This window comes from Paramisgurnus dabryanus, chromosome 5, assembly GCF_030506205.2.
Source record: "Paramisgurnus dabryanus chromosome 5, PD_genome_1.1, whole genome shotgun sequence".
Classification (NCBI taxonomy): domain Eukaryota; kingdom Metazoa; phylum Chordata; class Actinopteri; order Cypriniformes; family Cobitidae; genus Paramisgurnus; species Paramisgurnus dabryanus.
This window is the reverse complement of record NC_133341.1, coordinates 37,210,540-37,232,597: the sequence shown is the minus strand read 5'-3', so window position 1 is coordinate 37,232,597 and position 22,058 is coordinate 37,210,540. Positions and strand designations below refer to the sequence as shown.

Genomic DNA, 22,058 nt, shown 5'->3' with positions numbered 1-22,058 from the left:
TTGAAATAAGCTCAGACCTGTGACAAGGTGTCTAATTTCATTTTACAGGTACGCAAAAATCTGAGGAGCTAAAGTCACACATAGCAAAGTACTTTTTATTGCTACCTGACACTTTGCAAGGTATCTAAAGCTCTACTCTTTAGTATCTCTTCTGAGCTAGTGTTAGCTAAAATAAATGTTGGAAAGGCGGGTTTGTGCTCTTATTAAGGATTTTACATAAGGCTTCTTTGAAGTTCTCTCATTTTTGTTTCATACTGTTCAGGTTTCTTTTTTCTAGACTTAAACTAGACATATCAGATTTCCTCTTTAAAAAGCAGTTATTGTCCTTGTAAAGATATTCATCGGTTGGGGAAACAGGCCCTTCGTTGTGAAGGGCTGCAGGATTATCCTGAGTGAACAGATGAGGTTTTATTAAAGAAAAGGAGGAGCCATTCCAGACCAGATCTCTTGTTGCTGAAGAAGACTGAGTTGAGAGACTCAGAAGGTCTTGTGAGGGTGAGAGAACAGTGTTAAGATGGTGCTCCTCACCCCAAAGTTTGTCCAAAGAGTATCACTTTTTGTGTCGTTCGGAGGTTTGATCTCAACATTTGTCACAACCTTTCTGCCACTATGGAAGACGATGAACTCTGACCTAAATGAGATGGAGAACTGGTACGAGGGTCTTTGGCACATGTGCATCTACACCGAAGAAGTCGGCATACACTGCAAAGCCTTCGAGTCTTTTTTAGCTCTACCACCAGATACTCTGGCATCACGGGTGTTCATGTGCATCTCAATCGTAACGGGATTGCTCGGTGTGCTCGCTGCATTTTTCGGACTCGAAGGTGTGCAGATAGGAGCTGGACGAGAGAGGATGAAGAGAACGCTGCTCATCCTGGGTGGAGTGTTGATATGGGTTTCAGGGATAACGACTCTGGCGGCCGTTTCGTTGATGGCGTACATAATGGTGGTGAAGTTCTGGGATGAGAACCTTCCAGATGTGATGCCACGATGGGAATTCGGAGAGGCCATGTTTTCTGCCTGGTTCTCTGGACTTCTGCTGGTCGTCGGTGGGACATTTCTCTTTGTTGCGGTGTGCATGGGAGACCACGAAGCAAAACTCCAAAGTCAAATCCTCGCAGGCAATCAAGAACATCGGCCGAGAACACAGCATTACAGAAAAACTGAAATCCTATAGCTTTGATGCCGTCTTCAATTATAACAAATAGCTATAATGCAAACAATACAGTTTTCTCAGCTTACAATAAACAAACATGGAGAAGTTGTTGTGTGAAAAGAGCATTTAACTGAATTTGTTTAAATCGTGGTTGTAATTGCAAGAAAGAAGAGTAGAGGTTTATTTGGCTACGTGGGTCTTGGTACAAAAAGTCCGGATTTGACAGTGAATGGCCCTCATATTTAATTAACCATTTTTATGTGTAAGCTCTCATTCTAAAAAGTAATAAAAATCTCATTCTGTGTCCGAAATAGCCATTCATTTTTTCCTAAATAGTTCCACTTGATAAGTGAATGAAAACGAGTGCGCCGGAAGCGCTGCGGGCGCCATCTTGTGTCGAAACGCGGGAGTTCATTTGGCACGCGCCTCACAGTGACGGGGTAGCGGCTAGCCGTTGAGCGTACATCATCGGTTGTATGCTCATTATTGTGGAGCATTATGAGAATAAATACTGTAAGTGCACTCGATAATATTCACTATAATTTCGGACACCACTACAAAATGTCTGTCCCCTAAAATAGTGCACTGTTAGAGTATGGAGAGCTATTTCGGACACAGCCTCAGATGTTTTTGAAAGGGTTGGCGGCTGTTAAATTTGCACGGATAAGTTACAGAGAATACGCACAAAAGACGGAAAAAGCTTCTTTTTTTTTGAAAATATACTTCTAGTTATCATTTATAGTGCATCAAAAGTTTTGAACAATACCCGTTCTTGTCTTAGGACAACTTTGATGAAGTTTTTGGATCCACTTCAAATGCTGACTAACTTTAATTCTGAGGTACGTTTTTAACATACCATTAAACATGGCTCCTGTAGGCTATGACTTAGATAACAGAATGATTGAGAAACAAAAGTAAAATTTTTTAATTATATTTTTATATAATCATGATAGCAGTTAAATGATAGTTTATATTGGGTATTCAGAAAAAAGTTTTGTAATTTAACTTAGCCTACCTGTTTTTACTGTCATTATATACAAAAAATAGAAATGTAATTAATTTGGGGAATTTTTTTATGATTAAGAAAAAAATACATTACATTTCATATTTACGTTCGTGCATTTGGCAGATGCTTTAATCTAAACCTACTTGGTGCATTGCAAGATATACATTTGTTTAATGAGTATGTGTTTTTCCTAGGTTCAACCTATGACCTTTTGCACTGCGAACACAATGCTTTACTGAGCTATACATTAGCAGACTGTCAGTAGCTATTTAATGTTATTGTGTCAAAGTTTATTTCTCAAATATAGTATGAAGCATCTGACTTTGAAAAGCAAAATACAAATAATGATTATCCATAAAAATTATGTACTTTTTTACGTGTCTTATTTTACAGAAAATAAACCCAGCTTCACTCTAATTGAAATGATAATTTTTGCTTATTCCTAACGATGAATAATAAATAGATGAGTGTGAATAAATAAATAAATGTGAAATTTTAATTATTTCACATTACCTTTATTTATTTAGCAGACGCTTTTATATAAAGTGACATACAATTAGAGAGGCAACCATAAGGTTACAATAAAAGCTATGTTTACAAGTGTGAATATTATTATATAATGGGAATTAATATATGATATATGAATATTAATAATGGCATTATTTTATATTGAAGGTGATGGGGTAATATTGCATATTTACACTGTCAGAAAAAAGGTACAAAACTGTACCTTTTCTGTCACTGGGGTGGTACCCTAAGTTTCCATTTTGTACCTTTACAGGTTTACAAAACATAATACAATGTTGTGTACATTACTGTACCTTAAGGACCTATTGTGTACCTTTAAAGGTACAGTTAAATGTTTTTATCCTTAACATTTAACTGGTCCTTAAAGGTACACAATAGGTCCTTAGGGTATAATATTGTATCAAAAAGGTACACCATTTCAATAGGTTGTATTGAACATTTCGAAATGAACATTTGAAAGTACCACTCCAGTGATAGAAAAGGTACAGTTTTGTACTTTTTTCTGACATTATAGGGTAAGTTAATACACTGTCAGAAATAAAGGTAGAAAAGTTGTCACATGTCCTAAGATGCACCTTTGATGCACTAATATGCACCCTACAAAGGTGTACCTTCTAAAAGGGTAAGACATCGTATAGACATGGCTGTGTGGTCGGTCAAATAATCAATGTCATTCATGACACTTCATGCTTTTAAACCTTTTGATATTCAGATCAAAATCTGATCAAATATTTTGTTAAAAATGTGAATTAAAAAGATGCATTCAAGATGCATACTAGTAATCATTTATTTTCGCATCCCGCCATGTACAGTACTAACTTAAATAAGTTAATGTGTCCTTCAGCATCTAAAGCTATTGATCAGGCCATTTACTGTCTCCACAGCAGTAGGTGAGACATCTCCACAGGAAGCAGACATTAATATTCATGGCAGAAAATAACACCCAATTCATAATTTACTAGACCTCTAGTTTTCTTCATAATATGTTTATATGGCACTTTGCACTGGGACAGATAATGCAGTTCAAAGACACCACATCATTCAAAAATAATGTAATCCATTTGTCTTTGCGTCCTTGGTTTTAAGATCAACCTTCTTATCCTCATCTCTTCACATCAAATCTTTTGTGACATGGAGTTCTCTTCATTGTCAGGAGAGGGCTCCATATACTGTATACAGTATTTTACAGTAGCTTCAAGCCAGATGCTACAAAGATATCAAAACACTGCTGTCAGAACAGATTCACTCTCTAATGCATTGGTTGTTATTCATATGCTACAAGTGTAACTGTGTTGTTTCTTTTTACAAATACTTTCAGGTACAAGTTTGCACCAATGGAGCATAACTTCACAAGTCCTAATGGGTTGGCATCATGTTGTCAGCAAAATGCCAAAAGATGCATTCAGGGCAAACAGATGCAGGTTTGTTTTTATATTATTAAGGGCATCTTGGAGACATCTATTGTTTTCATATCAGGCTAATGATACGTTCCTGCAGCTCTCACAAAAATGCATTGATATTCAATGCAAATCATAATTTGACCAATTTCTAAGATTTTTCTCTATTGATAAACCCTAAAGATACTTTAAAGGGGCCATGGCATGAAAATCTTTTTCCATGTTTAAGTGCTATGATTGGGTCCACCGTGCTTCTATCAACCTAGAAAATGTAAAAAAGATCAACCCAGTAACTTAGTTTTGGTAAACCATTCTCTACAAGCACATGAAAAATCTTTGAAATTTGGCTCTCCTTATGATGTCATAAGGAGCTCTTATTATAATAATAGCCTTTAATCTGCATTATTCAATCACAGCACTGCTATTTAGTGGAGAGAGAGAGAGAGAGAGAGAGAGAGAGAGAGAGAGAGAGAGAGAGAGAGAGAGAGAGAGAAAATAATTCACAGCACAATTGAGTTTCAATTGCAACAAACCACCATCATGGTGATCAGTGTTTGCACTTCATCTGCTCATTTGCATTTTAAAGGACACACCCAAAATGGCACACTTTTGCACATACCTACAAAGTGTAAATTTTAACATGTTATAATAAATTATCTATATGGTATTTTGAGCTAAAACTTCACATATGTGCTCTGGGGACACCAAAGATTTATTTGACATCTTAAAGAAAGTCTTGTGCCATGGCCCCTTTAAATGCATTTAAGCTACCGGTACTAATTCTTCATAAGTGTCAACTTACTGTACAATGTCAACATTTGGCTCTCAAACTAACAAACACACTTGTCTAACTAGATAGGGACGACAAAGCCCATAGCAAAACTTTTGCATTGTAGAATTATGACAATCATAAAAAAATGTAAATACATTTATAATACAAAAATGGTCCAAAGCTATCACCACTTTAAAATGGTTCTAATATAATTTAGGTACAGATATGTATATCATTTGGTACCAATATGTACCTCGGATGTACTTATACCTGTATCAACTCTTTGGGTGCACTTTTTGAAAGGGTACCACCCCAGTGATAGCAATAGGTACCATTTTTGACCATTGAGCAATGGGATGAAAAACCAAGTTGGTGTGTCAGACCCACCGTTAAGTAGACAGAAGCTGATCGAGAAAATGGGAACAAAGGGGAACGCTGTGATTTAGATAGCGTTTAGCTAAAGGAAGGAGATTGATAGGTTAGGTTATGGCGGTGATAAATAAGGAGGTTGGGGCTTGGGGAGGGGGGTTGAAGAGCGAAAGAGAAAGTGGAGCGCTGGGAAAATTCATGCTGTGTTAGCATCCCTGAGTAACTCCATCAATGCTGCATACAGCTGAGTTACTGGCAAAAGTCCCGCTGCCGCAACCCCAGCCTCCGCTAGAGAGGGAGAGAGAGAAAGAGAGAGAGGGTTTTTGTAAAAGACTAAATAAGCACAAAAGGGGGAGAGAGCGAGAGAGAGAGAGAGAGGGGGGAAAAGAGTTAGCGATTCTTACAAACACCTCTGCTTACAGCTTTTGGTTTATGTGTGTGTGTGTGTGTTTTAGAGGCTTGTGGTGGGACTGTGCCTTGATCCTGGGTTACTGCAGAGGACGGACTGCTGAGCTGTGGAATTCTCTACAGGAAAGAGGAATAACGGCGATTCGGCCCTAAAGATAAGATCACACTGGATACCTGCAGTTAAACATCACCTGGATCCGGACCTCTGGCCTTATGCAGAACACAGAGTTTAGCGCACCTGATTTACACAGGTAAGTTCAAGAGTATTATGTAATACAGATTGTAATCTGTTAGTGGTGCGGGTTTAGTTAGAGCATGCGACTCTTATCAGATTAAATTAACTTTTGCAGCACAGATAACAGTCAGTGTGTGAGAAAGCTCAGGATGAAATTTGCATTTTGTTGCAGTTTGGTTAAAAAAAAAAAAGATCAGTGCATAATTACACCGTTTCGGAAAATCATAGTGTGGTGCATTGGGGTCTTTCTCTCTCTCTCTCTCTCTCTCTCTCTCTCTCCCAAATGATTAATGAACTTGTATAAACTTTAGATCTCTTGTCTATTCCTGGATCAATTATTTAAATGGGTGAGAACCCTATAGCATCTCTTTTCTTTATATTTTATTGATTTCCATTTTTCAATGCAAGAATTCTTAAAAAGTAATCAACACGCTTTTGTTGTTGTTCAGACAATGTTGAATAGCAAAGAGAGAAAACATTGAATAAAAATTGTAACAGTATTATTCAAATAAATTGGATTATACCACGGGTCTGTTGAATGCTGAATTCTGATTGGCTGAGAAATGTTCCGTGGGTATGCATTAATTTCTGATAACCGCACAACTAACTTGTCAAATGTCTTAAAAATAGACACCAGAGCAATGTTGTGGTAACCGGAATAATTAACTCCGGTCTTTTGAATTAGTAACGCATCTTAGGTGTGTATTATTGTCTTATAATTCAATGGCCTGTCGTCAATTTTTCCTTACTTATCACAAAAAACTAGCTTCTATTGTAAATGTAATTGTGTGAATAACAAAGCTAGAATCTTAAAGAAATGTGTTACAAAAGCTTCTTTATACATAAAATAAAGGGATAAAAGCTGTCACTGCGGCGGTAGCATTTCAAAAAGTACACCTTGTGCATATTAGCACCTCAAAGATACATATTGGTTCCCTTTAGGGCTGCACGATTTGGGTAATTTTTCCCATTGCGGTTATTGATGCTAAAATTGCGATGTGCGATTGCGATTATACTAAATGTCAACTTGATGGGTTTTAAAGACACAAAAAAAATCCACACACAGTTTAGCTAAAATTTGTATTTGTAAAACTAGAAATGTTTTCGTATTGGCACGTGATGTAGCAACTGCTCAGTGTCAGTAATCCTAAATCCAAAATACCGCCATACAACAGACATAGAGGTTTTTTTTAGCTACCAGATCACTGTCAACCTCCTCTGCATCCATCTTCGCTCTGGTATAAGTGACGACGCACACCACACACGTGCATGCCACACGTGCACTGCCGTTTTTGTTCATTTTTCTTTCTTTTTTTTTAAACAGCAAGGAAAATCATCAAACTGTTATCAGAAAGTTTGTGTTAACAAGTCCACACATTTATTTATTTAATATAATTGCAACATTTTGCTGTCATATAATTGCACAGGCTGACATTGCGATTGCGATTGCGATGCGATTAATTGTGCAGCACTAGTTCCCTTAAAAGTACATATCTGTATATAAAGAACCTTTTAGTGACAGCTTAAGTACCTTTATTTCTGATTTGCACCTTTAAGGTACCAATATGCACTCTTTAAGTTCAAAGGTGTATTTTTTAAAAGGGTACTGCTTTTCTAAGAGTGTAAAGACAAATGGTTCTTTTAAGAACCTTTTCTAAAATGCTCTATGGGAACCCTAAAATAGTTCTTCTATGGCATTGATGCAATGAACCCTTTATAGCACCTTTGTTTTAAAGGGATAGTTCACCCAAAAATACAATTCTGGCATAATTTACTTAAGTCCAATTTATAGTCGTGCGTAAGGTCACGTTATCCGTAGCCTAACGTGCACATCAGCGAATTTTTAACAGCACGTCAGTTCTACGCGGACCGCAAGCGTTGTTATTGGTCCGCTAGAATCCCTCCCGTCAGGTTAAAAAACTGCCTCACCGGTTTGTGACGGTGAGAACAAAGATGGGCCATGTTGAGGAGTGATTGAGCTGAAACTGCAACAAAAGGTGCTGGGATAACCGACGCATATCTTACGCCATCGCGGCTACGCCGTAGGACGTACGCACAACTATAATGAGCCCTTTACCCCCAAGTTGTTCCAAACGGGTATTGAATTTCTTGTTCTGCGGAACATGCATTTTTTTATTCTGAAAAATTTTAAGATCTGAGGCACCATTCACTTCCATAGTATTATTTCTTTTCCCACTATGGAAGTCAATGATGTCCCAGATATGCTTGGTTACAAACATTCTACAAAATATAATCCTTTGTATTCAGTGAAATAAAGAAGGTTTGGATCAACTTGAGGGTAAGTAAATGACAGAATTTTCTTTTTTGGTGAACTATCCCTTTAAAGACTGTATAACGTGGCCCCTAAACTGTATGTCTGAATTCCACAACCAGATCAACAATGAACTCAAGTAAACTTGTGATTATAAAAACTGAGCAGCATACAGAGTCACTCACCTGTACTTAAGCTGTACTTAAGGAGCACGCGTTAAACACTTTATGACTTTACAACAGGGTAAATACTACTGTATGTTCATGATGATCAGAGGCGGTAATAAGGAATCTGATTAAGCCAATTTTTGATTTCATTTGCATTTAAGAAATCTTGTGGGCGCTCTCAGTGATAAACTCCGGTCAAACAAAAGCCTCTTTCCATCCCACTACAACTCAAGCTCATTTAGTTTTGGGGATTACCAAAAAGAAAATGTTATTTCTTACACGTTGTTCCTCTATAGCTGTGTTTTTTTTAATGCATCAGATATTTCTCCGTAAATTCCCACAGGGAAATAAAATCGGACATTAATGGGTAAATGATTGACGTATAGAGTGCAATGTTAAAGACATCTCAGAGTCATGGTTTAATTCACTATATCTCATGCAGAAATATTTATTAATCGCTATCATTATCAGCACATTTCATAAATCAATATAATCGGCACATAACAGTGTGTTGTTAACACTTTAGCCTCTGAATGACTAACGCCAACACATCGGTGTTTGCTTAAATATCTACAATGCATCCGCCTCAAAATACAGAAATTGTTTACAGTACAAGGCACCCCTGACCAATGGCACATGTATGCGTTTGTTCAGGGATAAACAATCAAACAATACCCTGATGCTTTGCCTGGCGGTATGTTGAACAAACAGTTAAGCTGGAGTGTAACCTGTGACTGCTGTGTTGTTTAATGAAACCAGAGAGTAATAGCAGAGCTGTGGTAATGTTATCAAGCATTAAGAGCGGTTCTGCTTTGTTTTAAGTGTTCCACTGTGACTTATCAGGCTTAGATCAGGCCACGTTTTATCTACTTTAGTGCGGGCGGCCTAATGTTTAACCAGAAGCACAATCTCAGGGACTGCCGTCGGTAAGACAACATCTGTGATCTGATCATTTCTTTTTTTAGGAATCATTGTCTTTTATCTAGGTGTCAAATCTACCTTGGGGGATTTTAACTCGCGGGTCAATAAAAGGGACTGCCACTTGAGTTTACACTCTAAATATGTCAAATGACCAGAGGAAAATGTCAAAGCTCAGAGGTTAGTCTCTCATTACTTAGGACGTGTCATTAGGTTTTCAGTTGTGTTTTCTTGAAGTATCAAGACTGAAATTACTAACGAGTGAAATACAGTAGATACAAATGTGATGAATGAATGAAAGAATAAATGAGGGAATGAATAAATGGATGGGTGAATGGATTAATAAATGAGGAAATGGATAAATTAATAGATACATGAATAGGTAAATGGATCAATGGATGAGGGAATGAGTCAATGAAAGAATGAATGAACGAATGAATGAATTAATGGATGAATGAATGCATGAGTTAATAGATAAATAAATTGGTGAATGAATGAGGGAATGAATTGGTGAATGGATAATTGTATGGATGAATGAATGAGGCAATGGATAATTAAATAGATAAATGAATGAATGAATGGGGGAATGAGTGAATTAATTGGTGAATGAAAGGGTAAATGGATGAATGAATGACTAAATCAATAGACAAATGAGCAAGTAAATGGATAAATGATTGGATAAATTATTAGATGAATTGATAAATGGACTAGGGAGTGAGTAAATGAATGAATAAATGAATAGATAAATGAATTAGGGTGAGTAAATGAATGGATGAATGAGAAAATGAATTAATGCTGGAATTGCTTAATGAACAGATAAACGAATGAGGGAATGGCCAAATAAACAGATGAATGAATGAGGGAATGAATAAATGGATAGGTTAATAAATAAATGGATGAGTGAATGAGTCAATTAATGGATGAATAAATTAGTCAATGGATAAATGAATGAATGCATGCGTTAATAGATAAATGAATTGGTGAATGAATAAATTAATGAGGGAATGCATTTATGAATGGATAAATGCATGGATGAATGAATGAATGAATGAATGAGGCAATGGATAAATTAATAGATCAATGAATGAATGGGGGAATGGGTAAATGAATGAATGAATGAATAAGTCAATAGACAAATGAGCAAGTCAATGGATAAATTACTATATAAATGAATAGGTGAATGGATAAATGGATTAGGGAGTGAGTAAAAAATGGATACATGAATAGATACATGAAATAGGGAATGATTAAATGCATGGCTGAATGAGAAAATGAATTAATGCGGGAATGGCTAAATGAACAGATAAACGAATGAGGGAATGGCCAAATAAACAGATGAATGAATGAGGGAATGAATATATGGATAGGTTAATAGATAAATGGATGAGTGAATGAGTCAATTAATGGATGAATGAATTAGTCAATGGATAAATGAATGAATGCATGCGTTAATAGATAAATGAATTGGTGAATGAATAAATTAATGAGGGAATGAATTGGTGAATGGATAAATGTATGGATGAATGAATGAGGCAATGGATTAATTCATAGATTAATGAATGAATGGGGGAATGGGTAAATGAATGAATGAATGAATAAGTCAATAGACAAATGAGCAAGTCAATGGATAAATGAATGGATAAATGAATTGGTGAAGGGATATATGAATAAGGGAGTGAGTAAATAAATGGATACATGAATAGATACATGAAATAGGGAATGAGTAAATGCATGGCTGAATGAGAAAATGAATTAATGCTGGAATGGCTAAATGAACAGATAAAGGAATGAGGTTATGGCCAAATAAACAGATGAATGAATGAGGGAATGAATAAATGGATAGGTTAATAGATAAATGGATGAGTGAATGAGTCAATTAATGGATGAATGAATTAGTCAATGGATAAATGAATGAATGCATGCGTTAATAGATAAATGAATTGGTGAATGAATAAATTAATGAGGGAATGAATTGGTGAATGGATAAATGTATGGATGAATGAATGAGGCAATGGATTAATTCATAGATTAATGAATGAATGGGGGAATGGGTAAATGAATGAATGAATGAATAAGTCAATAGACAAATGAGCAAGTCAATGGATAAATGACTGGATAAATGAATAGGTGAATGGATAAATGGATTAGGGAGTGAGTAAATAAATAGGGAATGAGTAAATGCATGGCTGAATGAGAAAATGAATTAATGCGGGAATTGCTAAATGAACAGATAAACGAATGAGGGAATGGCAAATAAACACATGAATGAATGAGGGAATTAATAAATGGATAGGTTAATAAATAAATGGATGAGTGAATGAGTCAATTAATGGATGAATGAATTAGTCATTGGATAAATGAATGAATGCATGCGTTTATAGATAAATGAATTGGTGAATGAATAAATTAACCAGGGAATGAATTGGTGAATGGATAAATGTATGGATGAATGAATGAGGCGATGGATTAATTCATAGATTAATGAATGAATGGGGGAATGGGTAAATGAATGAATGAATGAATAAGTCAATAGACAGATGAGCAAGTCAATGGATAAAGGTGAATGGATAAATGGATTAGGGAGGGAGTAAATAAATGGATACATGAATAGATACATGAAATAGGGAATGAGTAAATGCATGGCTGAATGAGAAAATGAATTAATGCGGGAATGGCTAAATGAACACATAAAGGAATGAGGCAATTGCCAAATAAACCGATGAATGAATAAGGGAATGAATAAATGGATAGGTTAATAAATAAATAAATAAATAAAACGAGTTAATTAATGGATAAATGAATTAGTCAATGGATAAATGAATGAATGCATGAGTTATTAGATAAATGAATTGGTGAATGAATAAATGAATGAGGGAATTAATTGGTGAATGGATAAATGTATGGATGAGGCAATGGATAAATTAATAGATTAATGAATGAATAGGGGAATGGGTAAATTAATGAATGAATGAATAAGTAAATAGACAAATGAGCAAGTCAATGGATAAATGGATAAATGAATAGGTGAAGGGATATATGGATAAGGGAGTGAGTAAATAAATGGATACATGAATAGATACATGAAATAGGGAATGAGTAAATGCATGGCTGAATGAGAAAATGAATTAATGCGGGAATGGTTAAATGAACGGATAAACGAATGAGGTAATGGCCAAATGAAGAGATAAATGAATGACGGAATGTGTAGATGAATGGACAAATAAATAGGTGAATGGATAAGTGAATGAGGGAGTGGATAAATGAATAGGTGAAAGGATACATTGTTAAGGGAATGAGTAAATGGATGAATGTAAAAATTAATGATTGAGGGAATGGCTAAATAAACAGATCAATAATTGAGGAAATGGCTACATGAAAAGATAAAATGAATGAGGTAAATGATCAGATAAATGAATAAGGGGAAGGGTAATAAATAGATGAATGAATGTCATAAAACCAGGGTTGTAATGTCTCTAAAGTGTGAATGCTGACACAGCTGTGGAATCTCACCGTACCTGAACTCATTCACTGCATGTGTCATATATTTCACTCTTATGTTACTCTTACATGCATAATTGTGGACTGCTGCTTTGTACGTGCTGTATGCCAGAGTCCAGGTTATAAACTCCAGGTCCAGGTTATTCACAGTGTGTGTGTGTGTGTGTGTGTGTGTGTGTGTGTGTGTGTGTGTGTGTGTGTGTGTGTGTGTGTGTGTGTTGTTGGTGGGTGTGAGAAGGGGACAACCCCTGTAAGACCAGTGACATTTTTCAAAACCAAACTTGCTGGACAACATGTGAGGACAGCTCCACTGTCTGCTGGCAGCAGATGAGATGGATGGATGAGAGCGACGCGCGCTACAGTAGGTGATTGTTTTCTCTCTGTCATATAATGTTTTCTTCTTTACCATCTGTGGATGAAAGTGTTTGGAAGGCTTTCAGGGACAGAAAAAGTGCTGTTGAAGTTTATATTGCAATCTTAGGTTCTGCTTTGCATTGCAGTATTTGGATTAAAGCAGTAACTTGCAACAGTTACAACAATTTACATTGTAAAGGCGAGAGGGTTGAAAATGAAAGTCCGTAAGTTCAATAAGGATAAAACCCCCGGCTCATCCTTCTTGAACATTTACATAAAGGGTATTTTTCTTAAAACTTTTCCTAAGTTATGTTTTACCAAATTATCAACTTGTTGGGCTCCCAACTGCAAACATTTGTAAAAGCAGTAAAAAAGTTTTGCTTTCCTCCGCTATCAATTATATTTTGCTGTCATAAACCCATCAAGAACGATAGCCTGTAATTTAGTAGGCTTTATTGTCTGGCATTAATACCCCTGTTTGCATTAACAGTAGTGCTATTGAGGGTAACAATCTGTTTAGGACAGACTGAGGAGTAAATGAGGAGGCCTGTGTTGTGAAAATTTGATTAGCTTTCATTTAAGACTGATGCATTAAGGATTTGGTGGGACCCAAGATCTGACAAAAATGCAAAATCAAAAATAGGAGATTATATTGTGATTTATTTTATTGCTTTTTTGCAAATTAAAAACTGCACATGCTTCATTTTCTTTATGCAAAAATAATTTATTTTGGTGTGGTGAAATATGATATTTTTTGTGAGTTTTGCCGTAGTATTGTTATTAACTGCTATCAATATTGTTTTTGCTTATGTGGGCGAGTGGAAGAGAGAAGAGAGAGAGACAAAATTGTCACTTTATTTTGCTACTGTCACATAACCCAAAATCCAAATCTTTGTGTAAAGCTTTCGTGAACGAATTCACAGTTGCTATGGAGATTTTCATAAATTCTTCAGGAATAGCAAAATGTCTCTGCCAGTGGGAAGAGGGAGGTGGTGTATTTTTGCTGTTTGTTACATGCTCTTTATTTTGGTTAGATGTTTTTTGGATTGTTACTGTAACTGACGGTACTGTATGTTTAATACTGGTGTCTCTCTTTTACATAAACTGTAACACTGCAATAGAAATACTTAAATAATAAAGAATGAGATTAGAAATAAGATGCAAAAGAGTTACAGAATAACAGCATTTTTATCACGTGTTTCATAACTAAAAGATGAATATGTTTAAAGTGGTGGCTCTTAATACTTGGATTTTAAGGTTCCCAAAGTTTGGCACTTCTGTTCCCGGTTTATTCACGGAACATTTCCTTTCCTTAATTAAGGCAAACTTTTGTTTTTTTACTCGCCACTTCACAGACCTTTGGGTGTGATGTGAATATCAAGTGGCTTTTGAATTGAGACCCTGCAAAGATGCTTGATAATTTAATCTTATGTTAAATTAAACTAAAACCAGCGATTTTCATGGAGTCTGGATGATCGCACACCTAAAGAAGGCATGAAGAGCAAATTTAGTTTGTATGTAAACAGTACATCGTCTATTAATAAGAGTATGCAGATTAAAAGAATTGAAACAATAAAGCTTGTTCAGATAAGAATTTAATGAAGGTAATGGTTAACAATGGAAATTAGGACTGATTTAAGCAGGACACAACAACTGGAGTTATGTTTAGGATGCATGGACATGTAAAAACAATTTTGTCCTACTTAAACCCAATTTTGCCCATTTTTAAGAAGTTGGGGTCCCAAAATAACATCTTAAACAAGAGCCAGTGCATTCCTGTCCTTCTTGCTGTATTCATTTCTCTAAGGAAACCTTTAGTTCTGCTGTCTCCTTATGACATCATGTGTCTACGTAATACATGTAATGACCTTGATTTTTATTAGTTCAGCACAACAAATGACACATATTTTGGTATCAAGTGTGCTGTATTCAAGGCCAGTTTGCAATAAAATGATAGCAGGGTGCTATGGACTACATGACCTAATGTTGCATTGTGTTTCCTGGAATAGTTCCCATTATCTGTGCATTTACAGCATTTGCATTTAATCAGCATTGACAAATAAACAGACACATATAAGGGTGTTTTCACAATAGTTACTTCAAAGAAAAGGTACAGTATAGTAATATCTGGTAATAAACACGTTTGAATAGTTCTCTGTTTACACCTGTATGTTGGATTTTGGTGTAAATTAATCATCCGTTTTGTAATGCACACTAAAATCCTGTTTTGTTTATATTAGCACCAATTGTATGGTGAAAAGTTTTAAAATGTGGTGAAATGGTTGGGTGTGGTGTGAAAACAACTAAACCAGTTTGCTTTTACATGTTGGACCAGTTCTGCTTGTCAGTGATTGTGGATGACCTAATGGTTGTGCTGGTGGCCATGTATGCTGGTATTTCAGACCCTAAAGCAATGCAGTTATCTATCATAAATCACCTCTCTATTCATCTGTTCATTTGTAAATGATAGTCTCATGCTGAAAACCCTAATAAGTTGATTGAACTCAAATGATTTGAGTAAAATCGTTCCCTCAATTTAATTGAGTAATGGGGTCTCCCAAAACGTGCATATTTAAGTTTACTTAACTTGGTGCTTATGTAGACTTGACTTAAATTGTTTAGGTCAACCAAACCAAACTTTACGATTATTTAATGTACTTAAACAATATAGTTCACTTAACTTAGTGTTAATTTCAAGTGTACTTGTATATTTAAGTAAACTCAACATGACAATTTAACTGAAATTTGAATTTAATTCTAAAGAATTAATTCTAATTCTATATCTTTAATTTTAAAGTTATTATTTTTGACTGTAAGCTTTGTGCACACTGCACTTTAATAAAACAATGACAACAATTTTAAGTTGAATGGACTTAATGTTTTAATTTTTTCCAATATGCCTGCACTCTTAACCCGGATTAGTTGACATTACTAGAAATTTGTGAGGAAACCTGTTGCATATAACTTTAGTTTTTATCACTTTATATTACTTTTGATGTTATAAATGGTATTATAACACAAAATTAAGGACTGACTTTAAGTCAATCATTGAATAAATGTGATTCTCCACAGAAACACAAAACTGTGTTTTTGACATACATTGTCAGTACTGTGGAGAGAAATACAATAAAATGTTCTGAACAGGGTTCATGTACGGAAACACTGATCACCTGAACGGTGACTTCACAAAATTATAATTTACAACAAAACAACATCAATAATATAAGAGCTTGAACCTATATGACATTTTATTAACAAATATTTAAGTAGTGAAAGTTCTTATCAGTTTTTATTCTGTGAAAAAGCAGAAAATAATCAAAATATTCAGGCACAAAGGATTATGGGTATTCCTCACAACATGGACTAATAATTTTAAGTTCAGTTTACTTGAATGTTTTAGTTTAATGGATTTTGTAAGCTTAAAAGTTAAATCAACTAAACTTTTTAAGCTTTGGTTTCAAAACAGAAAATATTAAGTGATGTTTACTTGATTGTTTAAGTAAAGACAATTTCTGGGTTAACAGTGAAAATCTCTTAGTTGCTGACAAACACAAGCACAATTTTTGTTTGTTTTGTTTCTCAGGCTGTGTATGATGTACAGTAGCTGATTCCTGAGATGGCTGTGTGGGCCCGACAGGCCCGAATTTCCCCCCTCCAGTGTTGCATTCACCTTCTTCAGGCCCGGTGGCCCACCCTGAGCGTCTGAATCTGCCACCTCTTCTATCACCCAACCTGGGCATCCCTCTCATCGGGCCACCTGGCTTCACTCCGGGCCCACCATGGGAGGATGCTTCTCCAAACCCAAAGAAGGTGACGAAAAAGTACATGTATAAAGAAAACCCTTGGTCTATTTAGTGCTGCTGCTGTCTTTAAGGGACAGTTCACCCCAAAAATGAATTTGATCTTTATTTCACCATTTGGGTACATAAAAAACAGAAATTTCATCGCTGCATTAAAGCCAGTTATAATTGGGATTTGTGTCTTCACCTATATATAGGTCAGTAAATGTGAACCCTGAGTGCTGTTGTGATGTGGCTTTCCTTTAGTGCTGGAGGAATTTTAATGCTCTTAATTGCTGTGTGTGTTCAAGAGGATTAGACAGCAGAATACGAGTCGAATGTTTCACAATGTGTCGCTGTTTCTCTCATATGGTGCCCGGGGAAGGGAGCACTACAGTACAACTACAAAGCTTTCATGTCGTTGTGAAAGTGTGATTGTAGGAGTTGGATTTCAGAGGGTATGGAGAGAGGCCAAGCGATCTGAGTTAAAGCCCAGGACCCTTGTCTTTTGAAGTCACTATGTCTGAAAAGCAATAGTAAATTGTTTTTAGCATAATAGTGACAATAGGCTGAATTTCTGATGAAAATATTTTGTCAAACAAATTTAATAATAATGTGACAACCCTGTTAAAGGATTACTAAACTTTCATAAAAAAAATCCCAATAATTTACTTACCCCCATGTCATCTAAGATGCTTATGTCTTTCTTTGTTCAGTTCAGTTCACGCGCCAGCTTGACCTTATGTATTATGTACGTCGAAAGGTCACGCTTGACGTATGCGAAACTAGCGCTTCAGTGTTTAAAAACGTGGAAAAAGAGGATCGTTCCGATGTTGTTGAATATGGAATGATACTAGTTCATGTCTTTGTGTTAGTTTATTGTTTAAAATGGTCCGAAGTGTGCGTTTGACAAATGTAATGTGTGACCTTTTGACGTGATTACGTAATACGTAAGGTCGCGCTGGCGCTTCACACGGCTAGTGCAAGACGAGAAGTTGTGGTTTAAAAATTTTTTTTTCATGAATACATGTTATTAACAGAATATAAGACACTTATGCATTGGTTGGGATCGTTTGGAGCTCTTTGAAGCTACATTGAAACTGTAAACTGTTGAGGTCCATTAAAGTCCACTATATGGAGAAAAATCCTGAATGTTTTTCTAAAAAAAGTTAATTTCTTCTCGACTGAACAAAGAAAGACATAAACATCTTGGAAGACATGGGGGTGAGTAAATTATCAGATTTTTTAAAATAAAAGTAGAATATTCATTTAAAGCTGCAGTCTGTAACTTAAGCTTCTCTATCGCCATCTCTGTTTGAAACATAAAATTGCAGTTATTTGCAAAGTAATTTTCTGTACGTGCATTGTGCTTCGCTACTATGTGCAAATTAATCTGATTTCTATAATCATGGCATCAGAGCGGATCTGTCATTATTCATCGACATGACACTTAAGGGGGTCGCACACCAGCAGATAAGCGCGGCATCGCACCATGAATCTAAAAACAGTACACATTATTTTGTACGCATTGCGGCGGCTGTCGGTGGCTGTTCGTTGTGACTCTGGACACTGCTGAAATCCATGTTCGTGCCAAAGAGCGCCACTCACGTAGTTAAGTAACATTAAATACCATCATAATTGTCCCAAATCGATAGCGATTAACATTGGCTGCTAATGTATTTTTTGCATTTTGAAGTAGACACTATCTGTATAAGCTTACGCTATTTAATGTGCAGTTCTGGTGTACGATACCTCTGAGTTGTCCTAGACATGACTCGGCTTTCTCGTCCGGCGAGAGACTCCCTTTAGAAGTACATCCTAAAAGAACCTGATCTCACGAATTTCCAGGTTATAGTCACGGAATATTTTGCTCATTTTTCCGTTTCCATACCTCGGACTTTCTTTTCCGTGTAAGTTTTACGTATTGGTTCGAGTGGGTTTGGGGTTAGAACGACTTTCTGTTAGCCTAGAAATCTAGACGCACCCTAGCGGCCGCAAAATATATTTGCTGCCAGGGTTTAGTCTAGGCACTCACAATACACTTAACCGGTCCAAAAACCAAAATTTGGTCAGGCCAATCACATCGTGTGTAGCGTCTGTGGGGCGGGCTTAACATGATGACGACAGAGCTGCAACGGTTCCTACTTGAAAACAGAGAATGGCTGCTGCTGCTGGCGAACAGCTATCTTTTGAAGCGGCTTTGGCCGCGACTCTGGAGGACTTAGACTTATGTTTTTCTTTGAGAGAAGAGCAAATAAACCCTACTGAAGTCTTTTTTAAGCAAGAAAGATGTGTTTGGAGTTTTGCCGACTGGTTACGGTAACCACTTCACCTTCTTCGTTGCTCTGATCCGTCATAGCGCTATCCTATTGCGTGCAGAGGCATTTTGAGGGACAACCTTATATCCCGCCCCTTGCATTGAGCAGTTTGTGTGAAGAGTTGCCAGACCTTACATCTTGATGTAGGTCTGGCTAACCAGGCTAACTTTCTGTTACATAAAATGACATCCTAACCCAAACCCAAGTCTAACCCTAACGTTAGGCGACAATTGTTTAAAAATCTGGAAAAAAATAGTATAAACCAATAGTTAAAGTGACATCCTAACCCAAACCCCAAATCTAAGCCCAAACCCATGTGAAAATGGTTTAAAAATAGGAAAAACAATTGAGTAACCAAAACGTGAAACTGACACGGAAAAGAAAGTCCGTGGTACAGACACGGAAAAATGCGGAGATCTATACCACGGAACTTTGTGATCATGTTGCCTAAATGTCATATTTCCGAAATATAAACAATATATATTTGCTGATGTCTAAACTGTTCAGAGGATAAAGCCATCTCTCCTCCAATATTTAATCTCTTCAGATGTTAAAAAGACCTGCCGTTATTAACTCTTGTCTTAGCACAAGCTCTGTCGCATTCGCGTTCAAAGAAAAAAAAGTTTGTTATAGCTTCAAAATCTGACCTGACAAAGCAAATTATAAATCATTGCGAATCATTGCGAAACTGGCGAGACAGTTTTGAACCCGGATTTTCTATGTATTTATTCAAAAACTGATTTTAGTTTATTTAAAATTTTAAAAAGTTATAGATTGCAGCTTTAATTAAGAGTGATTCCTGCTGATTCCTGTTTGGAGACAAACCCTGCGTTCGAAACCACCTACAGTAGTTCCCTACTACATAGTATTCGAAAAACTGTAGGCGAAAAGTACTAATTCAGTACGTACTGCCACAGTATGCGGTTTTGACCACAGGAAAAAATGTTTTGTCTCTTTTGTCTTTTTTGCAAAGAGACAGAGTTTCTTCATTTCAGTAGAAGTTAGACTTGGCTCGGGTATAAACCTTTTCTTCTATCCATAATTAAATCAATCAGTGTCTAATACATTTTCCTATTTCTGCCGCTAAAATCAAGGGCTTTAAAGGCAAGTTTTCTCTGTCCTCTGTTGGCTCAGTCATCTTGTATGATTTTCCATTGATTTTAATTAAGCTTCGCTCAGCAGGTGAGAATTCCTGTGTGATTAAAGGCATTAGAAATCCTCAGCACATTCTTCTAACCGGAGACCGAAGAGTAAAATCAGACCATAAGAGAAATACATTGCACAATCACCTTTTGACTAAAGGGTTATACATTTATAAAGTTCAACAAAATATGAAAATCCTTTCATAATTTACTCACCCTCATGCCATCCCAAATGCATATGGCTTCCTTTAATCAGCAAATATTTTTTTTATTAAAATTGAGACAGAATCTTCTTACAGTATACTGGGTTGTCAAGGTGAAGCTCGGAAATGCACAAACATGTATTATTAAAGTTATCTAAAAATGACTCCAGTAGGTTAATAAATGTGTTTTGAAGAAAAATGATATATTAAGAGAAAACGATTATTATGTTGAGCTTATTTGGAGATTGATGTGTCCTAAATGAAAACACACACAGATCAATGCAGTTGCTTCAAATATGGTGGCACGTCAGTAACCAGTGTGCCCACACAAGCCCTGAAAAGTGAAGCCAAAACGTCTCGATCGCCCCCCAGTCACTGGTCCTAGTATAGGTCATAAACCCCGCCTCCCCCATGTTATTCAATGGGACTTAAGACCAACTAAACATTTAATTACACTTCAATTATCTTTTTTCCGAAGCTGGTCATTTACTGTAGTTTTTATCACGCCGATGTACATTCAAGTGTTTGTTTTTAAAATAAGTTTGTTTTTAGTTAGTTATTTAATGCTATAAAACCGATGTTGTGACAGCTGTGATATGCGCATTCTGCGAGGGCGGGGCCTTGATTTCGCAGCTTTAGTTCCTGCTCACAACTGCGCAGGACTGATTCCGAAATCGCGACTGCGCAGATGTCAGCGCCGTATCGGGACACTGGCAGCTTCACACTTCACCAATGGAAGAGGGCGAATGGGCGTCGTCCATCTTTTTTTTTTATCTTATTGGTTTTTGCATTTCTTGTAACTAGTTGTGATACTGTACACACTAAAAACTCCTGGGTCAAAAACAACCCATAATGGGTTATTTTTGACCCAACTCCTGGGTTAAAAAGGGACCAACTAATTTCTGGGTTATTTCAACCCAGAAAAATGGGTTATTCTTTTTGACCCAACTTCTGGGTTAAATACCTGACCCAACTTCTGGGTTAAAATAACCCAAAATTGTAGTTAATATAACCCAACTTCTGGGTCAAAAGAACAACCCGAATATCTGGGTGGAAAAACCCAGAAATTAGTAGATCCTTTTTAACCAAAGGTCAAAGATAACCTAAATTGTGTAACTATGCCTTATTTCAGAAAAGAAAAATTCAGACACTTACACACTTCAAGCAGTTTTAAATTTTTATTGGATTCAATTAAATTCTATATAAAAATGCACACTTGGACCTATTTATTTTAGGTCACACTGTAATAACATTAGAAAGGAAAAATAGAATAATAAACAACTCTCAAACATTTGACAACATTCAATAATTGGATTGAACTTGAGGCTTTAAGTCTTCAAACATTGGTTGTGTGCAGCTTGAGATCTCCCAGAGGGGAACGGCTTCGATTGCTGAAGGTATTCCACCAGTGGCGGCCGGTGACTTCTTTATTCGAGGATGCTCGATGCAAAGTTCGTCACAACATGTATGTAGCTTGTCATGTGTGTGGTTTGTAATTTTAAAATATGTGTTCTGCCCATCGAGAGATCCTGTGTG

The 22,058-nt window shown here is 36.3% G+C and overlaps 2 protein-coding genes across 4 annotated transcripts in view; both read left to right on the top strand.

Moving 5' to 3' along the window:
* Nucleotides 1-514: 514 nt before the first annotated feature.
* Nucleotides 515-1,177, top strand: cldn26 (claudin 26). The gene has a single exon (XM_065250040.1). The coding sequence runs from the start codon at nucleotides 515-517 to the stop codon at nucleotides 1,175-1,177; it is 663 nt and encodes a 220-aa protein (XP_065106112.1).
* Nucleotides 1,178-5,489: 4,312 nt separating this feature from the next.
* aifm3 (AIF family member 3) overlaps nucleotides 5,490-22,058 on the top strand; it is a 35,734-nt gene continuing 19,165 nt past the window's right edge. For 2 of the 3 annotated variants that reach the window (XM_065250043.2, XM_065250041.2), the window contains exons 1-2: nucleotides 5,490-5,887; nucleotides 16,664-16,890. In XM_065250043.2, the coding sequence (XP_065106115.1) occupies nucleotides 16,860-16,890 (31 nt within the window). In that variant the 5' untranslated portion in view covers nucleotides 5,490-5,887; nucleotides 16,664-16,859. Of the gene's footprint in view, nucleotides 5,888-13,003; nucleotides 13,088-16,663; nucleotides 16,891-22,058 lie in introns of those variants that run through there. The other variant, XM_065250042.2, reaches the window with a different exon arrangement.

What these genes read in the sequence shown, in the direction of transcription:
- cldn26 (XM_065250040.1), top strand. Translation starts at nt 515, where the DNA reads ATGGTGCTCCTCACCCCAAAGTTTGTCCAAAGAGTATCACTTTTTGTG.